This window comes from Geotrypetes seraphini, chromosome 14 (genome assembly GCF_902459505.1).
Source record: "Geotrypetes seraphini chromosome 14, aGeoSer1.1, whole genome shotgun sequence".
In the NCBI taxonomy this organism is placed as follows: domain Eukaryota; kingdom Metazoa; phylum Chordata; class Amphibia; order Gymnophiona; family Dermophiidae; genus Geotrypetes; species Geotrypetes seraphini.
Genome location: NC_047097.1, coordinates 61,774,456 through 61,798,297, shown reverse-complemented (window position 1 = coordinate 61,798,297; position 23,842 = coordinate 61,774,456). Strand labels below are relative to the sequence as shown.

General features: G+C 45.4%; 1 protein-coding gene across 1 annotated transcript in view; it reads right to left on the bottom strand.

Annotated features, from left to right (window-relative positions):
• The window catches only part of LOC117348668 (double C2-like domain-containing protein beta), a 43,160-nt gene that overhangs the window by 2,094 nt on the left and 17,224 nt on the right, over positions 1 to 23,842 (bottom strand). Inside the window, exons 3-7 of the mRNA XM_033921032.1 lie at positions 7,919 to 7,993; positions 7,582 to 7,691; positions 6,388 to 6,514; positions 3,493 to 3,647; positions 1,455 to 1,536 (exon numbers count right to left, since the gene is read on the bottom strand). Of these exons, the coding sequence (XP_033776923.1) occupies positions 1,455 to 1,536; positions 3,493 to 3,647; positions 6,388 to 6,514; positions 7,582 to 7,691; positions 7,919 to 7,993 (549 nt within the window). The remainder of the gene's footprint in view (positions 1 to 1,454; positions 1,537 to 3,492; positions 3,648 to 6,387; positions 6,515 to 7,581; positions 7,692 to 7,918; positions 7,994 to 23,842) is intronic.

Sequence of the window (23,842 nt, the reverse complement as noted above, 5' to 3'; positions counted from 1 at the left end):
AGACACTATCACCTCATTTTTCCTGCAGGTCATTCCTCTCCCAAGCATCCTTCTGGCTTATGCCATCCCCTTATCTACCTGCCAGTATGGTCATCCCCAAATTCTGCTCTTTTGTGCACAGAAGAATAGAGAGAAGAGACCAGTCTTTCCATGAGTAGGGTTGCCTGATGTCTAGGAAAACCCAGACATATCCTCTTTATAGAGAACTGTCGGGGTGCCCAGCTGGGTTTTGGTTTTTTTTTAATGGGGGAATCCTCCACCTACCTCCTCCCCAAACTCCATCACCACCTACCTCCTCCCCAAACTCCTCCACCTACCTCCTCCCCAAACCCAGCCACTGTAATTTAATCTTCGGGCAGCCAGCAGCAGCAACAAGGAGCATGCTACCACTGGCCTGCCCCGGAAACTGCCTCTCTGCAAGTCCCACCTATTCAGGAACAGGAAATTGCTGCAGAGGCAGCTTCCAGGGCAGGCTAGCGTCGGCAGGCTCACCTCATTGTTGCTGTCAGCTGCCTGGAGATTAAATTACAGTGGCCAGGCCCAGAGAGGGGGTGTAGGAGGCAGGAGCTAAAGAGGTCTTGAGGAAAAGCAGAGTTGGAGGAGGGAAGGGTGGGGAGGGGAAGGGAAGGGGCTGGAGAAACAGCAAAGAGGGAGGGAGGAAGCCTGGAGAAACAGCATTGAGGGAGTGTTGGAGAAAAGAGCATGGAGTAGGCCAGTGCTGGATGGGAGAGGAGAGACCGACACAGCAGGAGAGGAAGTTGGAAGGAGAGAGGGGCACCTGTAAGGGGGGGGGGTGGAAGGAGAGAGGGGCACCTGTAAGGGGGGAGGGGGTTGGAAGTAGAGGGAGAGAGCAAAAGAAAGAAGCACCCACAGAAGGAGGGGGGTTGGAAGGAGAGAGAGAGAGAGAAGCACCCGTGGATGAGGAGGTTTGGAGGAAGGGAGAGAGATAGAGAAGCACTAATAGGTTACAGAGGATTGGAAGGGGGACCAAGGAAATGGGTGAAGAATGTGCGGGGCTGTGGATGGAGTGTGGCAAGGTCATGTGTCCTCGTTTTTTGACTTCATAAATATGGTAACCCATTCATGAGAAGAGAGAGATGCTGAGCTTTGCCATGTCTACAGGACAGAGAGAGGATACTGACGTTGGAGCTTTCTACTAGGCTCATGTAAGACAGACATATATGTGTCTTCCTCCCTCCCGCCTCCCAAGAGGGCTAGTGATCTTTTCCACTTGGTCATCTGTAATAAAGGAATTTTATAAAAATTGATCTTCAAGAACTTAACTGGGATATGCAAATCATCATTGGTGAGGGCCAGTTGAGATTCTCTTTCAAGTAGGATAGTAGCAACACTTTATTTGGCTATAGAAACACTGGGACCCAGCGGTGACAGGTCTCTTTACAGAGGAGAATGCTCACTTGCCTCACTCTGCTCCATTGAAGCTTACACCTTACCTCATTAAACTCTGGATTCAGTGTCTTTTTCCGCACAGTGGTCTTGTATTTGGATTTCTTCCCCATGTCTGGGCGCAGGTATCTGAGGAAAAGCGAGAAGAGAAAAAAAAAAAAATCTAATGTCTAAATCTAAGAGGGAGACTGTGTGGGGATACTAAGAAGAGAACCGATAACTGTTCTCATCTTCGATATTATTGTAGGCCCAAATTCCTGGTTCATTGTTGTTGGGAAAAGGAGATCCTGAGGGGGGGAGAGCAGAAGCTTAGCTCTTTTACCACTGAGATTAGGACAGAATGATCCTTGAGTCCAAACTTTTGCTGACTTTAACATATGCCTCTGTGCCAGGTGTACTGAAGGGTATTTCCCATTTTTTTGTCTATGAAGGAAAACGTAAATAATCTGCCCCCTTGATGTGACAAGCCATGGAATGGTGAAAAGATTATTTCCTAATCTTTAATTTGGCTTTGAGATTCGGTCCTCGATTGCTCTTAATATTTTCAGCAATAGGGTTACCATATGGCTCCAGAATAAGCAGGACGGATTGAAACATCTCGGTTTTACTTCCATTGAAAGCAATGAAAGTAAAAACCCGGATGTCTCAATCCGACCTCCTTTTCCTGGAGCCATATGGTAACCCTAGAATGCTACCATTTTCCCAGCATAGATAGGAGGAGGAGGTGTAGCTATATGCGCTCTTTCTTTTTCTCTTGTATTTTCTTCCTGCTCCTCTAGGTTTCCTATTCCATTAAATCTGGCTCCTACCAATTCTTGAACCCCCATTTGTAATGATAAATGACCTGATGGGAAGACAGGTATTCCCTATTTTTGCCCCATCTAGTCCAGTCACTGTAGTGGAGCCTAGTATCAAAGCATCCTTACTCTGGCCACTGGGTGTCGCTGCTGTACAATGATCAGCTGAGCCCCCCCTGCCCAAGAGCTGCAGTGCAAAGGCTGCCTCTAAAGCAGGGGTCTCACAGTCCCTCCTCGAGGGCCGCAATCCAGTCGGGTTTTCAGGATTTCCCCCATGAACATGCATGAGATCTATTTGCATGCACTGCTTTCATTGTATGCTAATAGATCTCATGCATATTCATGGGGGAAATCCTGAAAACCCGACTGGATTGCGGCCCTCGAGGAGGGACTTTGACACCCCTGCTCTAAAGCGGAGCCAAAGCCGGATCTTCTGCTTTGCACTAGAGAACGCTGCCACCGAGTCGGCCTTTCCTTTCTGTGATGGCTCCTGCCATTCCCCTTCTCCTTTCATCGTTGCTGTCAGTCTGCCTGAGGTGGCCACAGTGTTGCTTATTTCCCTCAAGGCAGTGGCATAGTGAGGGTGAGAGAGGCCTAGGGTGGTAGCGCCCCCTCCCTGACTCCTATGGCCCCCTGCTCCCCCCCCTCCCTGCAGCACGTACGCGCTTCTTCCCTTCTCCTGAACCTCTTTCACTTTCCCGGCATGAGCAGCGTCGCCATCCTGCTGCCCGCATCGGCGTCCGCTCTCTCTCTGATGTCGCGTCCTAGGCACGGGACCCAGAATTGGCGTCGGAGGGAGAGCCGACGCTGTTGCGATCAGCAGGTTGGAGTTGCTGCTCGTGCTGGCGAAGATCTAGAGGTGGGGGGAAGTGAAGGCACACACGTGGCAGAGAAAGAGGAGGCGCCCCCATCCAAGACAGCGCCAGGGGTGGACCGCCCCCTGTCCCCCCCCCCACCTTACTATGCCATTACTGCAAGGAATAAGGTAGTCCTAGGACTCGACTCTGATTCATCTTTTCCTGCAGAAAATCCTTGATCCATATAAACTCCCTATAACGCTGTAATCCCCCCCCCCCCACCCCCATCCAGGGATTAATAGGGTGACCCATCATGGAGTGCCTGAGAACTGAAGGTTGCCTAGCCCTGGGTGGATATAGCCTGCCCTCAGTGTGGCCCCTCCTATCCTGTAGCTCCTTGGCCGCATCGCCCTGTCTTTCCTTGTACACGCTGCTTCTCCAGCACAGCCCAAAGCCCTTTGATCCTCCCCCCACTCCACGTTCAGACTCACATTTTGACAAAGGGATCAGAATATCCATTGGAGTCCATGGCTGCAAGATGGGCACAGCGCACAATGCCCACAATGAGACCCTGCTTCTGGGAGCTGTAGCAAAGAGAGAGCAAGATTCGTCCACGCTCCTCCGGTGGGGCCTCACTTGCCTCCTTCTGCCTCGTCCACATCACCCAAAAAGGAAACAGGAGAGGGAAGCAGTATTAGAATTAACAATCTGCTGTCACTGGCCATCGTCTCACATGAGGCAGAGGAAAAACACCATTAGAGATGCAGTAGGGGGCGGGGCTAGGGCAGGACTGACGGGATTATGGCATAACAGGGCAAGGATGGGTGAAACTGGGCGGGTTTAAGAGGTCTGGATTTTCCGATTGGAAAATATGGCAACCCTAATCTATGGGAGTTTTCCTTCCAGTAGGGCTGGTATGCTGAACCATAGGGTTATCCATCTGTTCTTGTGAGCATACTGCAGTCAAGTATCAAGTTTAATAAAAATTTGTTATAGGTGGTTTACAAAGATAAAAAAGGGAAACATCAAAATATACATAATCAAATGGACAGAGCACAAATAGTAATAGGACATACTGGGGCCTACAACTTCCTGGCTCTGGGGCAGAAACACAAGCCAAGCATCTATGGTAGAGTTACCCATGTCCAGGGGTCCGGATAGCTTTTCTATTTTTTCAGTTACGGCTCCTCTAGCCTGGAACGCCTTGCCAATTTATTTAAGAGAAGAAAGAACTTTAGATAAATTTAAGAGCAAACTTAAGGGATTTCTTTTTAAAGATGCTTTTAGTGATTAATTGATTTTTTTCTACATTTTATATTGAATCTTTTTTACAGTCCATATTAAATTTCTGCACCTCTCCCTACTGTTTTTAACCTTAAATGTTTCTTTTATATTGAACTGTATTTCTTCCCATTACCTTACCTATTGTCATCACGTATGTTTATTGTTCTATTGTATATGTTTAGTCATGTTATGTGTTTTAGGCTATTTTAATTTGTTTTAAGTTGTTCTAAATATGTATTTTTACCCTAACTCTGTAATTTATGATGTACATCGCCTAGAACCTGGAATAGGCGATTAATCAAATCTTATAATAAACTTGGAAACTTTTCAAAACACGGCACTTTGTCCAGGTTTTGAAAAGCCTCCTCAAATCGCAGACTTCCTCAACTAGCTGATCACCCGGCGTTGCCCGGATATTTATGTATCCCACTTTTCCGGTATCGATAGACTTGTATTCAGTGATTATGCCTGGTAAAATGGGAAGTATTTGACAATTATGTTTACTCTCAAATTCCCTTGGGTTTTGGTGTACATTCACTTGAGGATTAACATCACACAAATTTTCAGTTTCTGTTTAGGCTTCACCACACCGCACCACAGCTGCACTTCCCCATATACTGTGACATCATTTCCCAAGCTTCATACATTTGGTCACAGCAGCTCCATTCTATATAAAACACGTCACCCCTTTCCCACCCCCACAGTATTTTTTCCCAGATAGTAAGTGATATGTATACTAAGTTTGGTTGAAATCTCTCCATGCATTTCAGAGTTATGCTGGAACATATACTGTTAAATGACTGTGACATCATTCCCCAAGCTTCACACAATTGGTCAAAGCAGCTCCATTATATATATAAAATCAGATGTATCTGTGTATGTGATCCCCCCCTTCCCACTCCCACAGTATTTTTTCCCAGATAGTAAGTCATATGTATACCAAGTTTGGTTGAAATCTCTCCATGCATTTCAGAGTTATACTGGAACATACATACATACACATACAAAGATACATCCGATTTTATATATATAGACGATGTAAAGAATGGAACAATCCCTGTTTCACAAAACGGTCTGTTGAACTGTTAAAGTTTTGTGGGGAAGGTGTGCAGACGTGGGCGGGAAAGGAGCAGATGGGATGGGGGGCGGAGAAGAGGTCGGGAAGGGAGCGCCACTGCCCCAGGCTACATCACTGAAAAGCACTTCTGTCTTTCAGTTGCACCCACCTCTTCGTAGACAGCCATTCCACGCACAGCGTTCATGGTACTGGGACGCTTCGTCTGAAAAGAAAAAAAAATACAGAAACTCCTAGTTCAGCAAGGAATTGTGGAATCATGTAGTGAATACAGTGAGTGTGATCAGGTTTCAGTTTTGCCAGAGCACACATGTATTGGAGGAGTCTCTTAATAGAGAAATGGAATCATTCTTGTGCTCCAAAAAGAGACCTCCAGTGGTGAACAATGAAAATTACAATGAAAGGTGACTGACAAGTAGAGTTTCTCCTAATGCATTGGAAGACAGAAATGCATAGTACTTCCCAGACCAGGTTCTGGAAGCACCCCAGCCAATCTGGTTTTCAAGATATCCACAATGAATATTCATGAGAGAGATCTGCATGCAGCAGAAGCAGTGTATGCAAATTATAAATATTCATTGTGACTGGCTGAAGTGTATGCAAATTATAAATATTCAATCTGACTGGCTGAAGTGAATCCAAGCAGTGGCGTAACGAGGGAGGTTAGCATCCAGAGCAGTTGTGCCTGGCATCACCGTGCCCCCCCCCCCTCTTCTTCGCTGCTTGAGCGCTCCCCCTGCATACTTCTTGAAATGTTTGCCAACCTTGGCACTCTTCTGACATCATGTCCTGGTCCCTTGACCAGGAAGTGATGTCAGAAGGGAGCCGAGGCTGGTGCAAGCAGCTAGTGGAAGATGCTGCTCACGTAGGGGCTGAGTGGTGCTGACGTCCCCCTGTGAAAATGGCGCTCGGGGTGGTCCGCCCTCCCCTGCCCTCCTCCTTACTAAGCCACTGCCTCTAGGACCAAGTTTGGGAACCACTGGCATAGTGGATTCCTTTTTCCTGATCCCCTTCCCATCCCCATTACCAGCAGCTGCTTTTCCAGGCAGATATTGAAGTTCTTGGTTTGATTGGGGATCAACTTCTTCAGGGGCACTCGGATTTCGCCAATGGACTCATTGCGACTGAACTTGTCTTCATCACATACTGACAGCCTATTCTCACAGGAAAAGTACCAGTTACGGAATCATTTTAGATCTTCTACAGTGTCCGCTGCCTTATTTTTTTAAAAAAAGGAGTATGTTCATAGTTTACTGTAGAGAAGTACTACTACCCTCTGATGTTTATGCTCTGACTTTCTGATGGTAACACCAGTTCCTCATAGCTGGAGTACTCCACAGCAAAGCTGAACACAAGCTGTAATAATATACATCCCTGTGCTTACAGAGGATAATAAATGTGCCATCTATGTATATCTAGAAGCGCTATAGAAATGATTAGTAGTAGTATCTATCAAAACTGGCTGCTATCAGGTTTCCAGATGTCTGGGAACACCCAGACATGTCCTCTTTCCAAAACAGATGCAATCACAACTGTGACCAGGAAGTGACTTCAGAGGGAGAGCCAGGGTTGGCGCAGGTTGGAGCTGTTGCTTGCACCGGTGAAGAGTTAAAGGCATGGGGGAGAAGGAAAGGTGCATGCATGGGGGTGGGGAAGAGAAGGACCGGGGGCAGGGAGGAGAAAAGGTGCCTAGTGGCATACCAAGGAGGGGGAGCGGTCCTCCCCGGGCGCCATGTTGGTGGGGACACCAGCACCCCTCCTCCTCTCTGCCCCCCCCCCGCCTCTTCCCTCCCCTCACCACACATGCATCCCTCCTCCTCTCTGCCCCCACCCCGCCTTTTCCCTCCCCTCACCACGCGCACACCCCTCTTCCCTTCCCCATACCTCTAGATGAAGTCGTTGCTCATGGTGATCAACCACATGCTCCTTGTGACCCCATCGGCTCTCCTGCTGACATCAGAGGGAGAGCCGACGGGGTCGCAAGGAGCACGTGGTTGACTTCTGCGAGCAGGGGCCATCGTGGAAGGAGCAGGGCGGGGGGCACCACCACCCCTTGCACCTCTTACCATTGCTATGCCACTGGAGGTGCCAGTGCCCTCACCAAGAGGGCACCCAGGGTGGTTTGCACCCCCCCTCCCCTCCCCTTGCTACGTCACTGGCTCAGAGGCTTCCCCAGTAAGAAATGCGGCAACACAGTGACAGTGTCCCAGCTGTGGCTCACCTGAGCGTCTTTCTCACCATATCTTCTTTGGTGATACCGTAATACGTCAGTGTCTCATTCCACACCGGGTGCAGGGTGTTCCGCAGTGTCTTAGTCCGCAGTTTGTTTGCCTGCCGGGAACAGGAGGCAAGAGCAGGTAACTACAGTGAGGTGATGTGAGCAATCTTTCTGCACTCCCAATCCTCTTTGGTTTTCAGGATGCTCATAATGAATATGCATGAGATTAATTTACATATATTAGATCCACTGTATAGGCACGATCTCTTGCCTACTCGTGGGTATTCTGAAACTGGACTGGCTGTCTCTGTGGTTCTTCTCTCCACCCCATGTCTCTCACCTTGCTGGCTCCTGGAAGCAAGTTTGCTTTCACATATGGGTCAGAAGAGCCATTTGAATCCATGGGTTTCAGCTTCTGTAAAGACAGAAGGGGATAAAATCAAGAAAGAATCCCCAGACTTTGAGCAGCAGGAAGAATTCCTCACTCCACCCCACCCCCAATTCCCACCGTGTGTATTTCATGCCTCTTCCTGGCAATTCACAAAGATGGCAGCCGAAAAGACACACTGTCTGCCTTTTTGTATCTGCCCAATGTACCGCCGCAGATTCTCTTGATCACTGATCCCTTCTCACTAAGGTCTTGAAGTGCACATAGAAACAGAGCATGTTTCATTTTGTTTCCTGGTTATTGAATTTGTATCATCTACATCAGGGTTGTCCAACCTTTTGGCTTCCCTGGGCCGCATTGGCCGAAAAAAATGTTTCTGGGGCCGCGCAAACACTTCAGCAAGACAGATGAGGGAGCCAGCAAGACGGTAAACACCCGGGGTTAGCAGAGGAAACACTGCATCGCCCTTGACCGGGACCTCACAAAATACTTCACGGGGCCGCATGCGGCCCTCGGGCCACAGGTTGGACACCCCTGATCTACATAAAGGCACATAGGAATATAAGAACATAAGGGAGAGACCAAAGGTCCATCAAGTCCAGTATCCTGTTTCCAAACCTTTCATCAGTTAGCCCTCTCGACTATCACTGTCATCCTTATACAGTACTTAAAAGAGTTTGTCTTGATTAGATTGTAAACTCTTTGGATCAGGGACTGTCTCTTCTGTGTTGTGATGTACAGCGCTGCGTGTGTCTAGTAGCACTATAGAAATGATTAGGAGTAGTAGAAGCTCTCTGAACGCTCAGTGACATCACAATGCATCTGGGTCATACCCAGAATTCTCGATGACATCATAATGCAACTGTATATGGTTCCCCCACCTGGGCACTGTGTATTGATGCACCTTCTTATCCAGTTTCTATCTTGACTAAATTGTAAGCTCTTTTGAGCAGGGACCGTCTCTTCTGTGTTTTGATGTGCAACGCTGCGTATGTCTAGTAGTGCTATAGAAATGATTAGTAGTAGAATGCATAGACACAACCGCGCGAGACAATCACGCGCGGCCAATCGCGCACAGGACGTCAGCATGCTGGATTCAAACACTATTTTAAAGTGCTCCGAGTGGGTGAATGAGGGGGGAACCCCCCACTTTACTTAGAACTGTTGGTGCTCCCGTTGGGGAGGAATACCCCCCATTATAGAGGAAACAGCCTTTTTCCCTCTTTTTAGGGAAAAATTACAATTTCCTCTGTAATGGGGGTCCCCCCCTCCCCAACGGGAGTGCCAACAGTTCTAAGTAAAGTGGGGGGTTCTCCCCCCCCACACACCCCCCTCGGAGCATTTTAAAATAATGTTTGAATCCAGCGCGCTGACTTCTTGCGTGCGATTGCCCGCAATTGTCCGCGTGCGGTTTTGACTCGTGACCTAGTAGCAGTAGCAGCTTACCACTGCATGAGTTATTACCAGTCATACAAGGAAACCTGTCTACCACATCCACCTTCTTTACAAAGGAGACCTTGCAATCCACTTACAGACTCTTCCCAGTGTTCCTCGGGGTTAGGGTTACCAGATTTCCTCTTTAAAAAAAGAGGATACCTGGACCTGCCCTATTCCACCCCCAGCCCCCCCCCCCCCCCGTGAACCTCGTGTCTCCTTCCCTGAGCGTGGGGCCTCTGCTCATGCGCAGGCATCGATGTGATGATATAAGAACATAAGAAGCGCCATCTCCGGATCAGACCTTCGGTCCATCAAGTCCGGCGATCCGCACACGCGGAGGCCCTGCCAGGTATTCACCTGGCTTATTTTATAGCCAACCATATCTTTATATGCCTCTCTCAAGGAGATATGCATCTAGGGCGCATGCATGTGATATCATCGCATGCGTGCTCCTACAACAGCGGGCGTGATTACAGCTGGAACTGGAGATTAAATAACAATGTGAAGATAATGCTGTGACACGGGAAGCACCAGCACTTTAAGCTAGGTGGAAATTTTGCTTTTCTGTACTAATTCCCTGCGCACAAAGGTGGGTAGTGATCCCTTTTGAAATTTACATTTTTGAATAGTGGAGGGTTTTTTTTGCCTATGATAAGAAATGAGCAGCTAGAAATCGATGCAGATTGTCGGCTCTAATAGAAAGGCTTGAGGCTTTTTCTCCACAATATTATTAAATGTGTCTTTCTTTGGGCATTCCCACTGCTGGCTGAAAACATTATATATAAAAATTGGAGTGAAAATTGTGATCAATTATTAATACTTGGGAGACGTTTAAATGCCTACATGGCATAAATATGCATGAGGCGAGTCTCTTTCTTTTGAAAGGAAGCTCTAGAATAAGAGGGCATAAGATGAAGTAAAGATGTAATAGGATCAGGAGTAATCTAAGGGAATACTTTTTTATAGAAAGGGTCGAATAGTCTCTCAGTAGAGGTGGTGAAGGCAAATACTGTGTCTGAGTTCAAGAAGGTGTGGGACAGGCACCTGGAAGAGAGATGGAGATAGTGGATGATATGGATGGGTCGTTTGGCCTTTATCTGCCATCATGTTTCTACATTCAAATCTTTTTTAAACCCTGCTAAGCTAACTGCCTTTACCACATTCTCTGGCAAAAAAATCCAGAATTTAATTGCATGTTGAGTGAATAAATGTTTTCTCCAGTTTGTTTTAAATGTACTGCTTGGTAGCTTCATGGCATGCCCCCTAGGCGTAGTATTTTTGGAAAGAGTAAACAAGCAATTCACATCTACCTGTTCCACTCCACTCAGTATTTTATAGACCTTTATGATATCTCCCCTCAGTTGTCTATTCTCCAAGCTGAAGAGCCCTAACCACTTTAGCCTTTCCTCCTAGGAAGTCATTCCATCCCCTTTATCATTTTCCGTGCCCTCCTCTGTACCTTTTCTAATTCTGCTATATCTATTTTGAGATGCAGTGACCACACTTACACACAGGGGGACATTCTATAAATGGTGCCAAAGCTTAGGTACCAGTAGGCGCCCGTCCAGCGGCTAAGTTAATTGAGAAACGCCATTTAAAAATGGCAGAAATAAAGCGCCTACCAGCGCCTAAATAAAACTCACCAGAATTGCGCCTAAGTAGGTGCTTTATGGCGCTAAAGTCACTATGGACGTTTCCAACACCAGCAGTGGCATTAGATGCCATAAAGCGCCTACATAGGTGCAAGTCATGGCGTGCATAGGTGCTGGAAATGTAGGCGTGGAAAACCCTAGCCTACATTTCTGGCGCCTGTGTCCTACAGAGGCGCGATTCTCTACAGGGCACCATTACGTGACTGACACACGATCGGTGGCTGCTTTCTTGGTGGCGCCAGTATTGGCATCCTATAAAGATATCAGAGTTTTAAATAAACAAAATAAATTCGGGCCACAGTATTTAAGGTGCGGTCGCAACATGGAGCGATACAGAGGCATTATAACTTTTTTTTTTCTTTGTTTTACATTTCTTTCTTGAAAATCCCTCACATTTTATTTGCCTTCTTAGTCGCCACCACACTCTGATCCGAGGGTTTCAACGCTTATCCTCAACGATGGCGCCTAACTCCTTTTCCTGCGTGGTGACTCCTAATATGGGACCTTGTATCAAATTGCTATAATCTGGGTTCCTCTTTTCAAGTTTCAAGTTTATTATAAAATTTGATTAATCGCCTATTCCAAATTCTAGGCGATGTACACTAGATAAAAAACCAGATATGGGTGACAAATCACACAAACGTGAGTCTAGACAAATTAAATCAACAAATACAAACATTCCTATACAAAGTTTAAGTCTACTAAATATAATAACTTATACATACAATATCAAAACAAGAGGGGAAATTATTAAGGAGTTACAATCGGTATTTAATTCAATACATTTAAGGTAAAAACAAGAGGAGGGGAAACTAATGTAGATTATAATGAAATATTGAGTAAAGAGAGACAAAAGCGTTTCGTTTACTCATTATATGCATCTTTAAAGAGAAAACTCTTAAGTTTGGTCTTGAATTTGTCCAAATTCTTTTCCTCTCTTATATATAATGGAAGGGCATTCCAGGACTGAGGAGCGGTAACTGAAAAAATAGTCTGATGCCTCGTGTTAATAACTTTTAACGAGGGAATGACCAATAAGTGTTGGTCTTGTGATCTCAGAAATCTAGAGGTAGTGTAAGGAATTAAAACTCTAAAAATAAAAGCAGGGGTTTTAAATAATAAGGATTTAAAGGTAAGCAAACATAGTTTAAATAAAATACGATGAGCAACTGGGAGCCAATGTGCTTTTTTAAATAATGGAGAGACATGATCAAATTTTTTTGGCTTTATAGATAATTTTAACATGCATCACTTTGCACTTGCTCACATTAAACGTAAGCTGCCATTTGGATGCACAGTTGTAAAAATCCCCTGGAGGTGTCCCACTGGTCACTTTATATATGGAGAATTTTAGCATTGTTTCGATTTGAAGTCTTTTTCTAATGCCACCACCCTTTAAGTGGGGCAACATTTCTCACTGTCCCTCTTTTCAGCTTCATGTGACAGCAGATGCTTAAATGTCTCTCTGTCTGATTTACACATTCACGCTTTGCTTCTGGTAAGTGCTTCTTCAGCACCTGAAATATCTCTGCAGATGACTTATGGTGCAAGTTTAAGCACACAAAAGGTCAACAACACCATACATGAAAATAAATCAAGTGCAACAGTAGCGGGATTATGATTCATCAACATTTTAAGGCGCCCTTTACCCAAGAGGTATCCCGCAACAGGTCACATAAAGAGTTATTTTCTATAAAGGGACTTAAGTTCAGCCTGTGCTATAAGAGGGGGGTGTTGAAAAGTTGTTAGCCCAACCAAAAGAGAATGGCATGGATATGGTTCAATCAATGATCTGAAACAATGTCAAAACATGGAATTTCTGCAAATTGGCACTTAATGAAATATGATAACATTCTTTTCAGCTACAGAGACAAAATAACACTCGGAATTTAGGAAGTTGGTGAGTGAGCCTAAGTATAGAACAGTCAAGCCACTGTGACGTCACTGATGAGGTTGGCTCTTATTGGTGGAATGAGGCATTATGGCATCACAATCTCAGCTCTGGTTACCAGAGATTGAAAGTCTTCACACTATTAGGGGGTGCCGATAAGTTCTCAGCCCAACCATGAAGAGAATGACGTGGATATGGTTCAATCAATGATCTGAAACAATGTCAAAACAGAATTTCATCTCTGCAAATTGGCACCTAATGAAATAAGATAACACTCCTTTCAGTTACAGTGGCAAAATAATGCTCAGAATTTGAGAAGTTGGGTGGTTGGGCTGAGAACTTTTCAGCACCTCCTTATATGTAATAAAAGTGAGCCAAGTATAGGACAATCAAGCCATTGTGACATCATTGATGAGGTTGGCTCTTATTGGTGGAATGAGGCATTATGACATCACAATCTCAGCTCTGGCTACCAGAGACTGAAACTCTTCACACTACCAGGCATCGCTCTATAGCAGTGGTTCCCAAACCCTGTCCTAGGGGACCCCCAGCCAGTCGGGTTTTCAAGATAACCCTAATGAATATGCATGAGAGAGATTTGCATACCTGTCACTTCCATTATATGCAAATCTCTCTCATGCATATTCATTAGGGATATCTTGAAAACCCGACTGGCTGGGGGGTCCCCCAGGACAGGGTTTGGGAACCACTGCTCTATAGTCTAACATCATTGTGGAATTCTTCTAGTGCTGCACTGGTTAATGTGCATTGAAGCTGGCTACCTCTTCCTCTTCTTCCTTCTAAGTTGATTAAAAATACTGCATTGAGTCTACCACCATTCATTCAGTTGATGGTAAATGCAAGCTCTTCCCAGGAAGTCTTGCCAGTGAGCTGAAAAATCTTTCTTATTTGGTTCTAGAACAAGAAATTCTAACTCTCACCAGTCTTGGATTTACCTTCTATTTCAAAGGTAGTATGAAAAACCATTTCTTAGCAAAGTCATGATCTGTGTGACATGGTATTTTAACAGTTCCACTTCACAGTACTCTTACTTATATAATCACGCACCCACGTTTGATCTTTATATTTCCTCCATCAGTCACCTACCTTTTCTCATGGCTGATTCAGGCACTCGTACGTCTCCAGTGAATATACCAAAAGCACTCGTTTGTCTCCAGTCAATATACCAAAACTTATTTGCTTGTCTTAAGTTCCTTTTTGTATCCGACAATCAGGACCCCTAATGAAGGCATAATCCAGCCGAAACACGGACCGTGTTGGGTAATCAGATTGGTTCTAAACTTCTCTGTGAGCAAACTGGTGCTTTTGAACTATATTCTGTGCTTATAATAATAATAACTTTATTCTTTTATACCACCATAACCAAAAGTTCTAGGCGGTTTACACTAAAAAGAGCTGGACAATCAGCGAAATACAATAACACAGAAAAAAATACAAATATTTGTAAAATAGAATTTCAATAGTAAAACTCACTAAGTAATAAACTTATCGAACAAAGTGGTCTTAATTAATTTCCAAAAAGAGCAATAGGATAACTTAGCTTGCTGCCTACCAGCTTGAAATGCTAGGGTCCTATCTAAGAAGGTCTTATATCTACACCCATTAATTTTTGGATAAGCAAATAAGTAGAAGTTTCTAGTTTCTCCTGATGGTCTATGCCAGTGTTCTTCAACCACCGGTCCACAGAAATTTCCTGCCGGACCACAGGGCCAGCACATGCATCAGGCCCAAAACAGTGTTCTTCAACCGCCGGTCCACGGTGCGATCGATGCGGCGTTATCTTCGAGCCAGCTCCCTCTTCCTAACTGATTCAGTGCACAAAGCCACGGGCAGTGGCTCCTACGGGCATCCTGCGCCTGAACCGGAAGCCTTCTCCTGACTTTGCAACGTCAGAGGGAAGGCTTCCAGATGAGGCACGGGAAGTGCAAGGTGCAATTAGTACTATTATGGGGGCGGGATCTGGCCCACGACTTAGCCCAGTGTTCTTCAACCGCCGGTCCACAGACCGATGCTGGTCCACAGAATAATTCTTTTATTTCTGCCGGTCCATAGGTGTAAAAAGGTTGAAAAACACTGCTCTATGCAACACAAAATGAGGAAAAAGATTAGCTGGAGACAATCTGTGCTTGCATGTATGTGTTTTGTAATGTGTGTTTTTTGTGTGTGTGTGTGTGGGGGGGGTTATGTATGTGTTTTTGGAACCTGCTTTGTATAAAGTAGGATATAAATAAAAACCATAAACCTGATTCGTTTCTTTTATTTGAACAGCAAGTTTCCTCTCCGCTGCAAATGTTCTTTTTCTCTGCACAAAATTAGGACAGTTAGGTTTATCTTAGTCCAGGATGACCTTCAGCGTCTCGTTCGTGCTCTTTTTTGAAACTGGGCTGACGACTGTAATTCTTTACTGTTCAAGTGCAGGAGGAACAGCAGGAAAGAGATCGATACGATCCAACGCGCGGCTGTTAGACTCTTGTCCAGGATCAGCCATTCCAATTATAGGAAACTTTTATTTTATTTGAATTGATTTGCCACCTTTTGTGGTCATATTCCTGTCTTCTTGGCATAACCCAAACCCACACTCTGCTCTCTCTGCCCCATCCTTTCACTCTTCTTTTTTCCTTCACCGTGCCGAACAGAAGTGTAGTAAGGGGTGGGGGAGGGGCGGTCCACCCCGAGCGCTGTCATGGTGAGGCCATCCCCCTCTTCCCCCCCTCGCTCCTTCCCCACTCCCCACTGCCACGCATGCATGCCGCTTCCCTTCCCCCGCACCTCTGTAATGCTCCTGGCACGAGCAGCTACCACCAACCTGCTATCACACCAGTGTTGGCTCTTCCTCTTACATCACTTCCTGGACCCCCAACTAGGAACTGATGTCAGAGGAAGAGTCGACACAGTTGTCGCTCGTGTCAGGAATGTTACAGAGGTCCGGGGGGAAGTTAAGAGGCACAGCAGGAGGGGACGGGGATGGAGCTTGTGGAGATGGAGAAGAGAGTGAGGGAGAGGCGCCACCGCCCTGGGCCCCTCTCACCCTTGCTACGCCACTGGTGCCCACCATGTCATTTTTTTTTTCTCTCCTTTTCCACCCATATGGCTCCAGAAAAAGGAGGATGGATTGAGACAGCTTGGCTTTACTTCCATTGCTTCCGATGCAAGTAAAACTCAGATGTCTCAATCTGTCCTCCTTTTTCTGGATACCCAAAAAGACATATGGGGAGAAATTTTTTTGCACACCTGGTGCAAGACCTTTCCAAATGAAATCACACAAACCATGCATCGTAGAAACATAGAAAGATGACGGCAGAAAAGGGCTATAGCCCATCAAGTCTGCCCACTCTACTGACCCACCCTCTTAAGTCTGTGCCCTAATGACCCAATTCCTTAACTCGACCCTCGTAGGGATCCTACATAGGTGTCCCATTTATTCTTAAAGTCAGGCACGCTGGTAGCCTCGACCACCTGCACTGGAAGCTTGTTCCAGCGATCTACCACTCTTTCCGTGAAGAAATACTTCCTGGTGTCGCCATTAAATTTCCCGCCTCTGAGTTTGAGTGGATGCCCTCTTGTGGCCGAGGGTCCTTTGAGAAAGAAAATGTCATCTTCCACCTCGACGCGACCTGTGATGTACTTAAATGTCTCAATCATGTCCCCCCCCCCCTGCATCAGTCCTATTCAGGAGAAACAATACGTTCAGCCATTTTCTTCTGCGCTGAGTCGTGTAGATGTCGAGACCGTTGAGAAAGCAGCCCACTGCTAAACGACTCTTCTCCAAATCATCACACAGTGTGACTTATGCACTTGATAAATTATGTAACCCCACGTGCCTTAAATAGCTTTAAGTCATGTAAAGGAACATAACCTTTAGCTTTGGAAGAAGTTAGCAGAGTTTCACTGTTGCGGGTCCTGAGGCGTTTCGCCATCTCGGCTTCAAAATGTTCAGTCATTCAAAAAGGTTAAGTGCCTGTTTTACATCGGATAATCCATAAAATTACCCTCTTGACTTTTAAAACTATACAGACTAATACCCCGGCATTCATAGATAGATTACTGATCCCTTATGACTCTCCCAGAATTTTAAGATCAGCCTCACATCATTCCCTAAAGATAGTTAAGAAGTTGCCTCTGCTGGGTCAGACCAGAGGTCCATCGCGTCCAGCAGTCCGCACCCGCACCCGCCCATGACCTGTACGGTGATCTTTGTCTGAACCCTTAAATCCACTCATCGTTTTCTCAGTCACTGCCCTTTTAATTTGGAGCTCTCCCCCCCTATACCTCAGAGCCGAACAAAACTTGCAGAAATTCAAAAGTAGCCTAAAATGCTTGCTTTTTAAAGACGCCTATAACTGATTTTTTTTTTTTTTTTTACATACGCACTTACTTCCACACTACTTAACTTTTCCCCCTTTCCTAGTGTATTTTCCTTTTAAGTATTCTTTCTAAGAAATTGTAGTTCTTCCCTTTTTTCCCAATGTTTCCATGTCATAAGTATGTTTATTTGCTTGGTGTATATGTAATTATCTAAAATGTTTGTCTCCCATCTATTTTAAATTACTATATACAACACTGTACCTCTGGATAAGCGTTTAATCAAAATTTAAATAAACTCTAGGTAGATGTAAAAACACCCGCCATAAGGCCAAATATGCCAGTATCTCAGGGTTGGTAGAGTGTTTGTAATAACCAAGCTCAAAGCGGGCTAACTCGGTCATTTGATGGATCCAACAGTCCAAGGGGATAGCCCCGGCTTGGGTCCAATATTGTAAGATCAGACCGTTTAACCGTCAACAACAACAAAAAAAATAATTTAAATAAACTATGAAACTATGAACTACGGTCTCTCAACGGTCTCGACATGTACAAGATTCTGAGCGCAGAAGAAAATGGCTTAACGCACTGTTTCTCCTGAATAGGACTGGGTGCACGTATTGAGTGACTCCTTTTTCTGGAGCCATACGGTAACCCTATGTGTGAGTGGCAGGACTGGCCTCCCACCAGTCTTCCCATCTGCTCGTTTCTAATTTATGCACTTCTGTTTGTATCTGCGTAAATAAATACATAGGTACAGACAGAGCTTCAACATTCAGAGTGTTCTATATTTTGAACATGTCTAAAATGAAGGAGGGTGGGATTATTTCCAGCTTTGCAGTGCTGGAGGCTAACATTGGATTGGTTATAACTCCCTGGCACAACAAGCTGACTCTAATTATTTTTCAATATCCCATGTTTATAAGTCATTTGTCTGAGAAGGTTTAACGCTAATGTTGTTTTGGAGCATTTTGACAGCTGGAGCTTGGCATTCAGGACTATCGCTGGGACGTCACGCGCAGCGGCGTTTTCAAGCACCGACCGTGCCGAGTCGGTTGTGGACTTCTTGTTGGTGCTAACTTCTGTCCAAAGTTATCTCTGCAAAGACTTAGTGCGAGGGGGGGGGCGTAAAAGTTTTCAGCCCACCCACAAAGAGAGTGAGGTGGATGTGGTTCAATCAATGATCCGAAACAATGTCAAAAACATAGAATTTCATTTCTGCAAATTGGCACTTAATGAAATAAGATAACTCTCCTTTCAGCTACAGTGGCAAAATAACGTTCAGAATTTAGAAAGTTGGTTGGTTGGGCTGAGAACTTTTCAGCACCCCCTCGTATGTCATAAAAGTGAGCCAAGCCAATCAAGCCATTGTGACCTCACTGATGTTGGCTCTTATTGGTGGAATGAGGCATTATGACATCACAAACTCAGCTCTGGCTACCAGAGACTGATTGAACCATATTCATGTCATTCTCTTAGTTGGTCTGTGAACTTTTCAGCACCCCCTCGTAGACTAGGGGCCAATTATTCAGTCAGCAGCAGTCAGTACAGTATTTTTATGTTCACTGCTGGACTATGTCCGGGCTCCGGCATTGAATATCAGGTTTTAGATTCGCTGCTAAAGCACTTAGAGCTATGAGGGGCCGTGAAAAGTTCTCAGCCCAACCAACAAAGTTGGGGCAGCCTCCATCAAGGGCTATATATTTAGTCCAGCGATTCTTCCGCTTTCTCATTCCAGACTAAATGTATAGCCCTTAATGGAGTCTGCCCCAACTTTGCTGATTGGGCTAAAAAACTTTCAGTGGCTCCTCGTGTATATTAGCCAGCTCTGCAAACCCAGAAATTCAATGCTGGTGCCAAGACAAGGGCCAGCATCAAATTTCTGGGTCTAATACTGGCAGAAGTCAGCAAAACACTGATCATCGCCAGCTGAATATCAGGACCTATGAGATAACGGTGGCCCGTCAAAAGCACGCAGGACTTTGGCACGCCAATAATCCCACAGTGACATTTGCGCACAGTTCAAATGTGGGCCGCTGCTTTTGCCTTTCCCATTTGCGCTCTGAGGGTGTGGGGACTTAGAAGTCCTCGCGCACCGCCCCCCCCCCCCCCTCATACACTGAAAACTCCCGAAGACCAAAAACCGGAAGGAAAACAGGACTTTTCAATGTTCGGGGGGGGGTTCCTCCACCCAAAACACCCCCCTACGGGAGCGCGAACACTTCTAAGTGTAGTCAGGGGGTTCCCCCCCATGCCCCCCTCAGAGTGCTAACGGGAACAGCGGAAGCGGCGGCGCGCATTTTTCCTGTGTGCACATGTCACCGCAGGATTGTCGGTGCGCCAAAGTCCTGCGCGCTTTAGTTAAGGAACCGAGATAACAAATTAGAAAAAGAAACATGCAGACAAAAACTGAATGGGAAACCCCAAGAAACCAGAGTCTGCATACAGTGCAAAATTTAAGGACCTTCCCCCCCCCCCCCCCCCCAGAAATCAATTTACTCCCATGCTGAGGAAATGGAAAAAAAATATTACAGATACTCGTTCCCACAGCCGACATATGCAAATCACTAGACTGAAAATCAAATTCTTTTTCCTGTCTTTGTTGTCTAGGCATTTCTCACCCTTTCCTTTCCCTTTTCTGATTCATCTCTTCGCCTGCCTTCTCCTCCTTCTCTAGCGGCTCAGCAGGTCTCAGATATTGTTCCTTCCTTTCATCATATTTTTCTTGTTTCGTCTCCTCTAACGTTTTATCGCTGACTCTCCACATATGAATTTCACCCTTCGTTTATAGCTCCCCATGTGCCGCTTCTCTTTGTCCCAAATTGTCAACTGCTCAATATTCTCTCTTTTGATCTCGGGAAAAAGACAACCGAGCTGGTAAGGAAGAGATTTATGAAATCACTAGTATTTTAGCCCGTTACATTAACGGATGCTAGAAGTCTGTCCGGCTCCCTTAGTCCCTTGCCCCCCCCCCCCTCCTTCCCTTCCCGCGGTCCTGACATACCTGCCGACTCTAGTAGCGTCTGCAGCACTCTACACACGCTGCTTCGTGGCCTTCTACTGTCCTGATTTACTCTGGCATGTCCCTGATGACATCATCAGAGATGCGGCAGAGCAAATCAGGGCAGTAGAAGGCCCCGAAGCAGCGTGTGTAGAGTGCTGCAGACAGGTTTGGAGTCTGGACCGCGGGAAGGGAAGGGGGGGCCGGTCAGATGTCGGGAAGGGATGGGAGGGTTCAGACCGCGAAAAACTTACTGTTTTTTTGCCGCGAGAGAGCAGGGAGTCCAGCGCTGGCGGCCAGTCTTGCCGCGAGGGTAGTTAGGCGTTGTAAGGCTGGGGACTCATGCATGCGCACTCCTGCCGCCTCAGACTTACGACTCACGGATCAGGGAAAACGGAACACGCATGCGCGGCTATGGTTTTATTATATAGGATGAGCAGCGTAGAGCAAATAAATCAGTAACGGTGATTTATTCTTTCACATAGTTCTGGCAAATTCAACACTTTGAATTTGTGAGACACTGGGCAACATTTTGGCAGTTGTTCTTCAAAGTACTAGATCAACGTACTGAATGGCCTGCGCTGCTCCCGACGCTCATTGAGTTCCTATGAGCGTCGGGAGCAACGCGGGCCATTCAGCGCGTCTCTCTGCGCCAGAAACTACTATCGCAGTTTCGTAGAAGAGGGGGTAAATGTATATATATATTTTAATAAGTAAAAATAAACGAACAGTGAAAAACACATTAAAAAATGTAGACCCCCTTTTATCATGCTGTGTTAGGGGTTTTTTTAATCACTGGCCATGGCAGTAAAACTAAGACGCTCATATGAGTGTCTGAGCTTTAACTGCCATGGCTGGCGATATAAAGACCCTTACACGGCATAATAAAAGGGGGTCTTATGTAAGTAAAAGTAGAAAATTTCTTGCTTAATATACCCCCTCCTTTATAAAGCCACGGTAGCGTTTTTAGCGCCGGCCACCGCGGTAACAGCTCTGACACTCATAGAATTCCTATGAGCGCCTGAGCTGTTACCGCCGCGGCCGGCGCTAAAGACACTAGCGCGGTTTTGTAAAGGAAGGTAATAATACTTTCTGAGTAAAAAAAAAACAAAAAACCCAACATCCCCCTCCCTTTACAAAACTGTAGCGCGGTTTTCAGCACCAGCCGTGGCGGTAACAACCCCAATGCTCACAGGAATTCTATGAGCGTTGGCGCTGTTACCGTCATGGCCGGCGCTAAAAATTGCATTACGGTTTTGTAAAAGTGTGGGGGGGGAGGGGTAAAAGTACCGTAGCTACAATGTCCGTTCACCACGAATTGCCACCAGCGTCGGCTTCATCTCCACTTTAAAGTGACCCAACTCATCACTGCTCTGTTTGGCTGGAAACCAGTAACCAGTTCAAAGGTAGGCAACTCCACTGTTCTTATAGGCTATATTTCTTTCTTTCTTGGGATTTATTAACTGCTTTTATGAAGAGATTCACCAAAGCGAGTGTGCAATAAGCCTCATTTAATGTATTTATGTTTATACTTGGTCATTTAACTATTGTCATACTGTTGACAAAATTGTAAAACTCAAAATCAGCAAATTGAAATTAATACTAGAACTAGCATGAAACAGTTTCACAAATATACTCATACTTATTAACTGCATTGAAATTCAAATACGAGAGAAATACTAGTGGCCGCTGAAAAGTTCTCAGCCCAACCATGAAACTTACAAATTAATCCACACTTTTGACACTTTTGACATCACATTTAGTGATGCAAAAGCCATTGTGACATCACCGAGGAGGTTGGCTCTTAGGCATTAGTGGATTGAGGTATTATGACATCACAACACATGGGGCCACTGAAAAGTTCTCAGCCCAACCAAGAAGAGAATGATGTGGAGCCATGAAACTTACAAGTTATGCCACACTTTTGACACACATTGTTTTAGTGAAGCAAAAGCCAGTGTGACATCACCGAGGAGGTTGGCTCTTAGGCATTGGTGGAATGAAGCATTATGGCATCACAATACAAGGGGATCACTGAAAAGTTCTCAGCCCAACCAAGAAGAGAATGATGTGGAGCCATGAAACTTACAAGTTAATCCACACTTTTGACACTTTTGACATCACATTTAGTGATGCAAAAGCCATTGTGACGTCACCGAGGAGGTTGGCTCTTAGGCATTAGTGGAATGAGGTATTATGACATCACAACTCATGGGGCCACTGAAAAGTTCTCAGCCCAACCAAGAAGAGAATGATGTGGAGCCATGAAACTTACAAGTTAATCCACACTTTTGACATCACATTTAGTGATGCAAAAGCCATTGTGACGTCACCGAGGAGGTTGGCTCTTAGGCATTAGTGGAATGAGGTATTATGACATCACAACTCATGGGGCCACTGAAAAGTTCTCAGCCCAACCAAGAAGAGAATGATGTGGAGCCATGAAACTTACAAGTTATGCCACACTTTTGACACACATTGTTTTAGTGAAGCAAAAGCCATTGTGACATTACCGAGGAGGTTGGCTCTTAGGCATTGGTGGAATGAAGCATTATGACATCACAATACAAGGGGAGTCACTGAAAAGTTCTCAGCCCAACCAAGAGGAGGAGGATGTGGAGCCATGAAACATACAAGTCATTCCACACTTTCCTGGACACTTTTCGTTTCAGTGAGGCAAATGCATCTAGCAAATGGGCACAAGTATAGGGAAACCAAGCCATTGGTGGAATGAGGCATTATGAAGATCTGAAGTATGGAGATATGCATATGAAGTTTGAAAGATGATAAAGCTATTTTAATTATACAGTGTATGTGAATATGTAATCTGCTTTGGTCAAAGTGGGATATATATATGGAAAATAAATAAATAAAGATAATGAAGGAGACTGGACCTAGCACTGATCCTTGTGGTACTCCGCTGGTCACAGTGATCTTTGCTCTCTGAGTCCTGTCGCTTAACCAATTTCTCACTTTTTTAATCTGAAGTCAAGAGCAGATGGCAGACAGACGCTACACTCGGTGTCCCCGAAGCAATAGATGGAGTAATTATCAAAGTCGGGGGAAAAAGACACACAAAAACAACATATTGTGCCTTTGGGCTAGATTTAAAGCAAGGAAGCACCATCTTATGAAAATGTCAGTGCAGGCAATTTTAGCTTTCCTGCTTTCAGTTGAATCTGCAGGTTTCTGGCCTCAGATACCCACTGCAGCAATTTCAGCTACAGAGAAAGAATTAGTTAGTCATTTCAGCCTAGAAGAGAAAATTCTTGTGGTTGGCGATGTAGCGTCCAAAATAATTGTCTGACTCTAGGCAAGGTCTTATTGATGATCTCTGCAGATTTTGACTTTTACCTCAGGTCTTCCATTGGCACTCTGCTTGGCAGGTTGAAGATTCCTTAACCCTCCAGATTATTGTGTCAGGAACTTCTTTGCAGACACTCCTGCACCCTCCCTCCCCCCTCCCCTGTCCCTTGAGACCCATGCATCCCCTCCTCTCCCCCCACTTGTGCACGCTCTCACCTTGGAGAAACCCATGCACCCCCTCTCCCCCCATCCTCCATCCAATATGC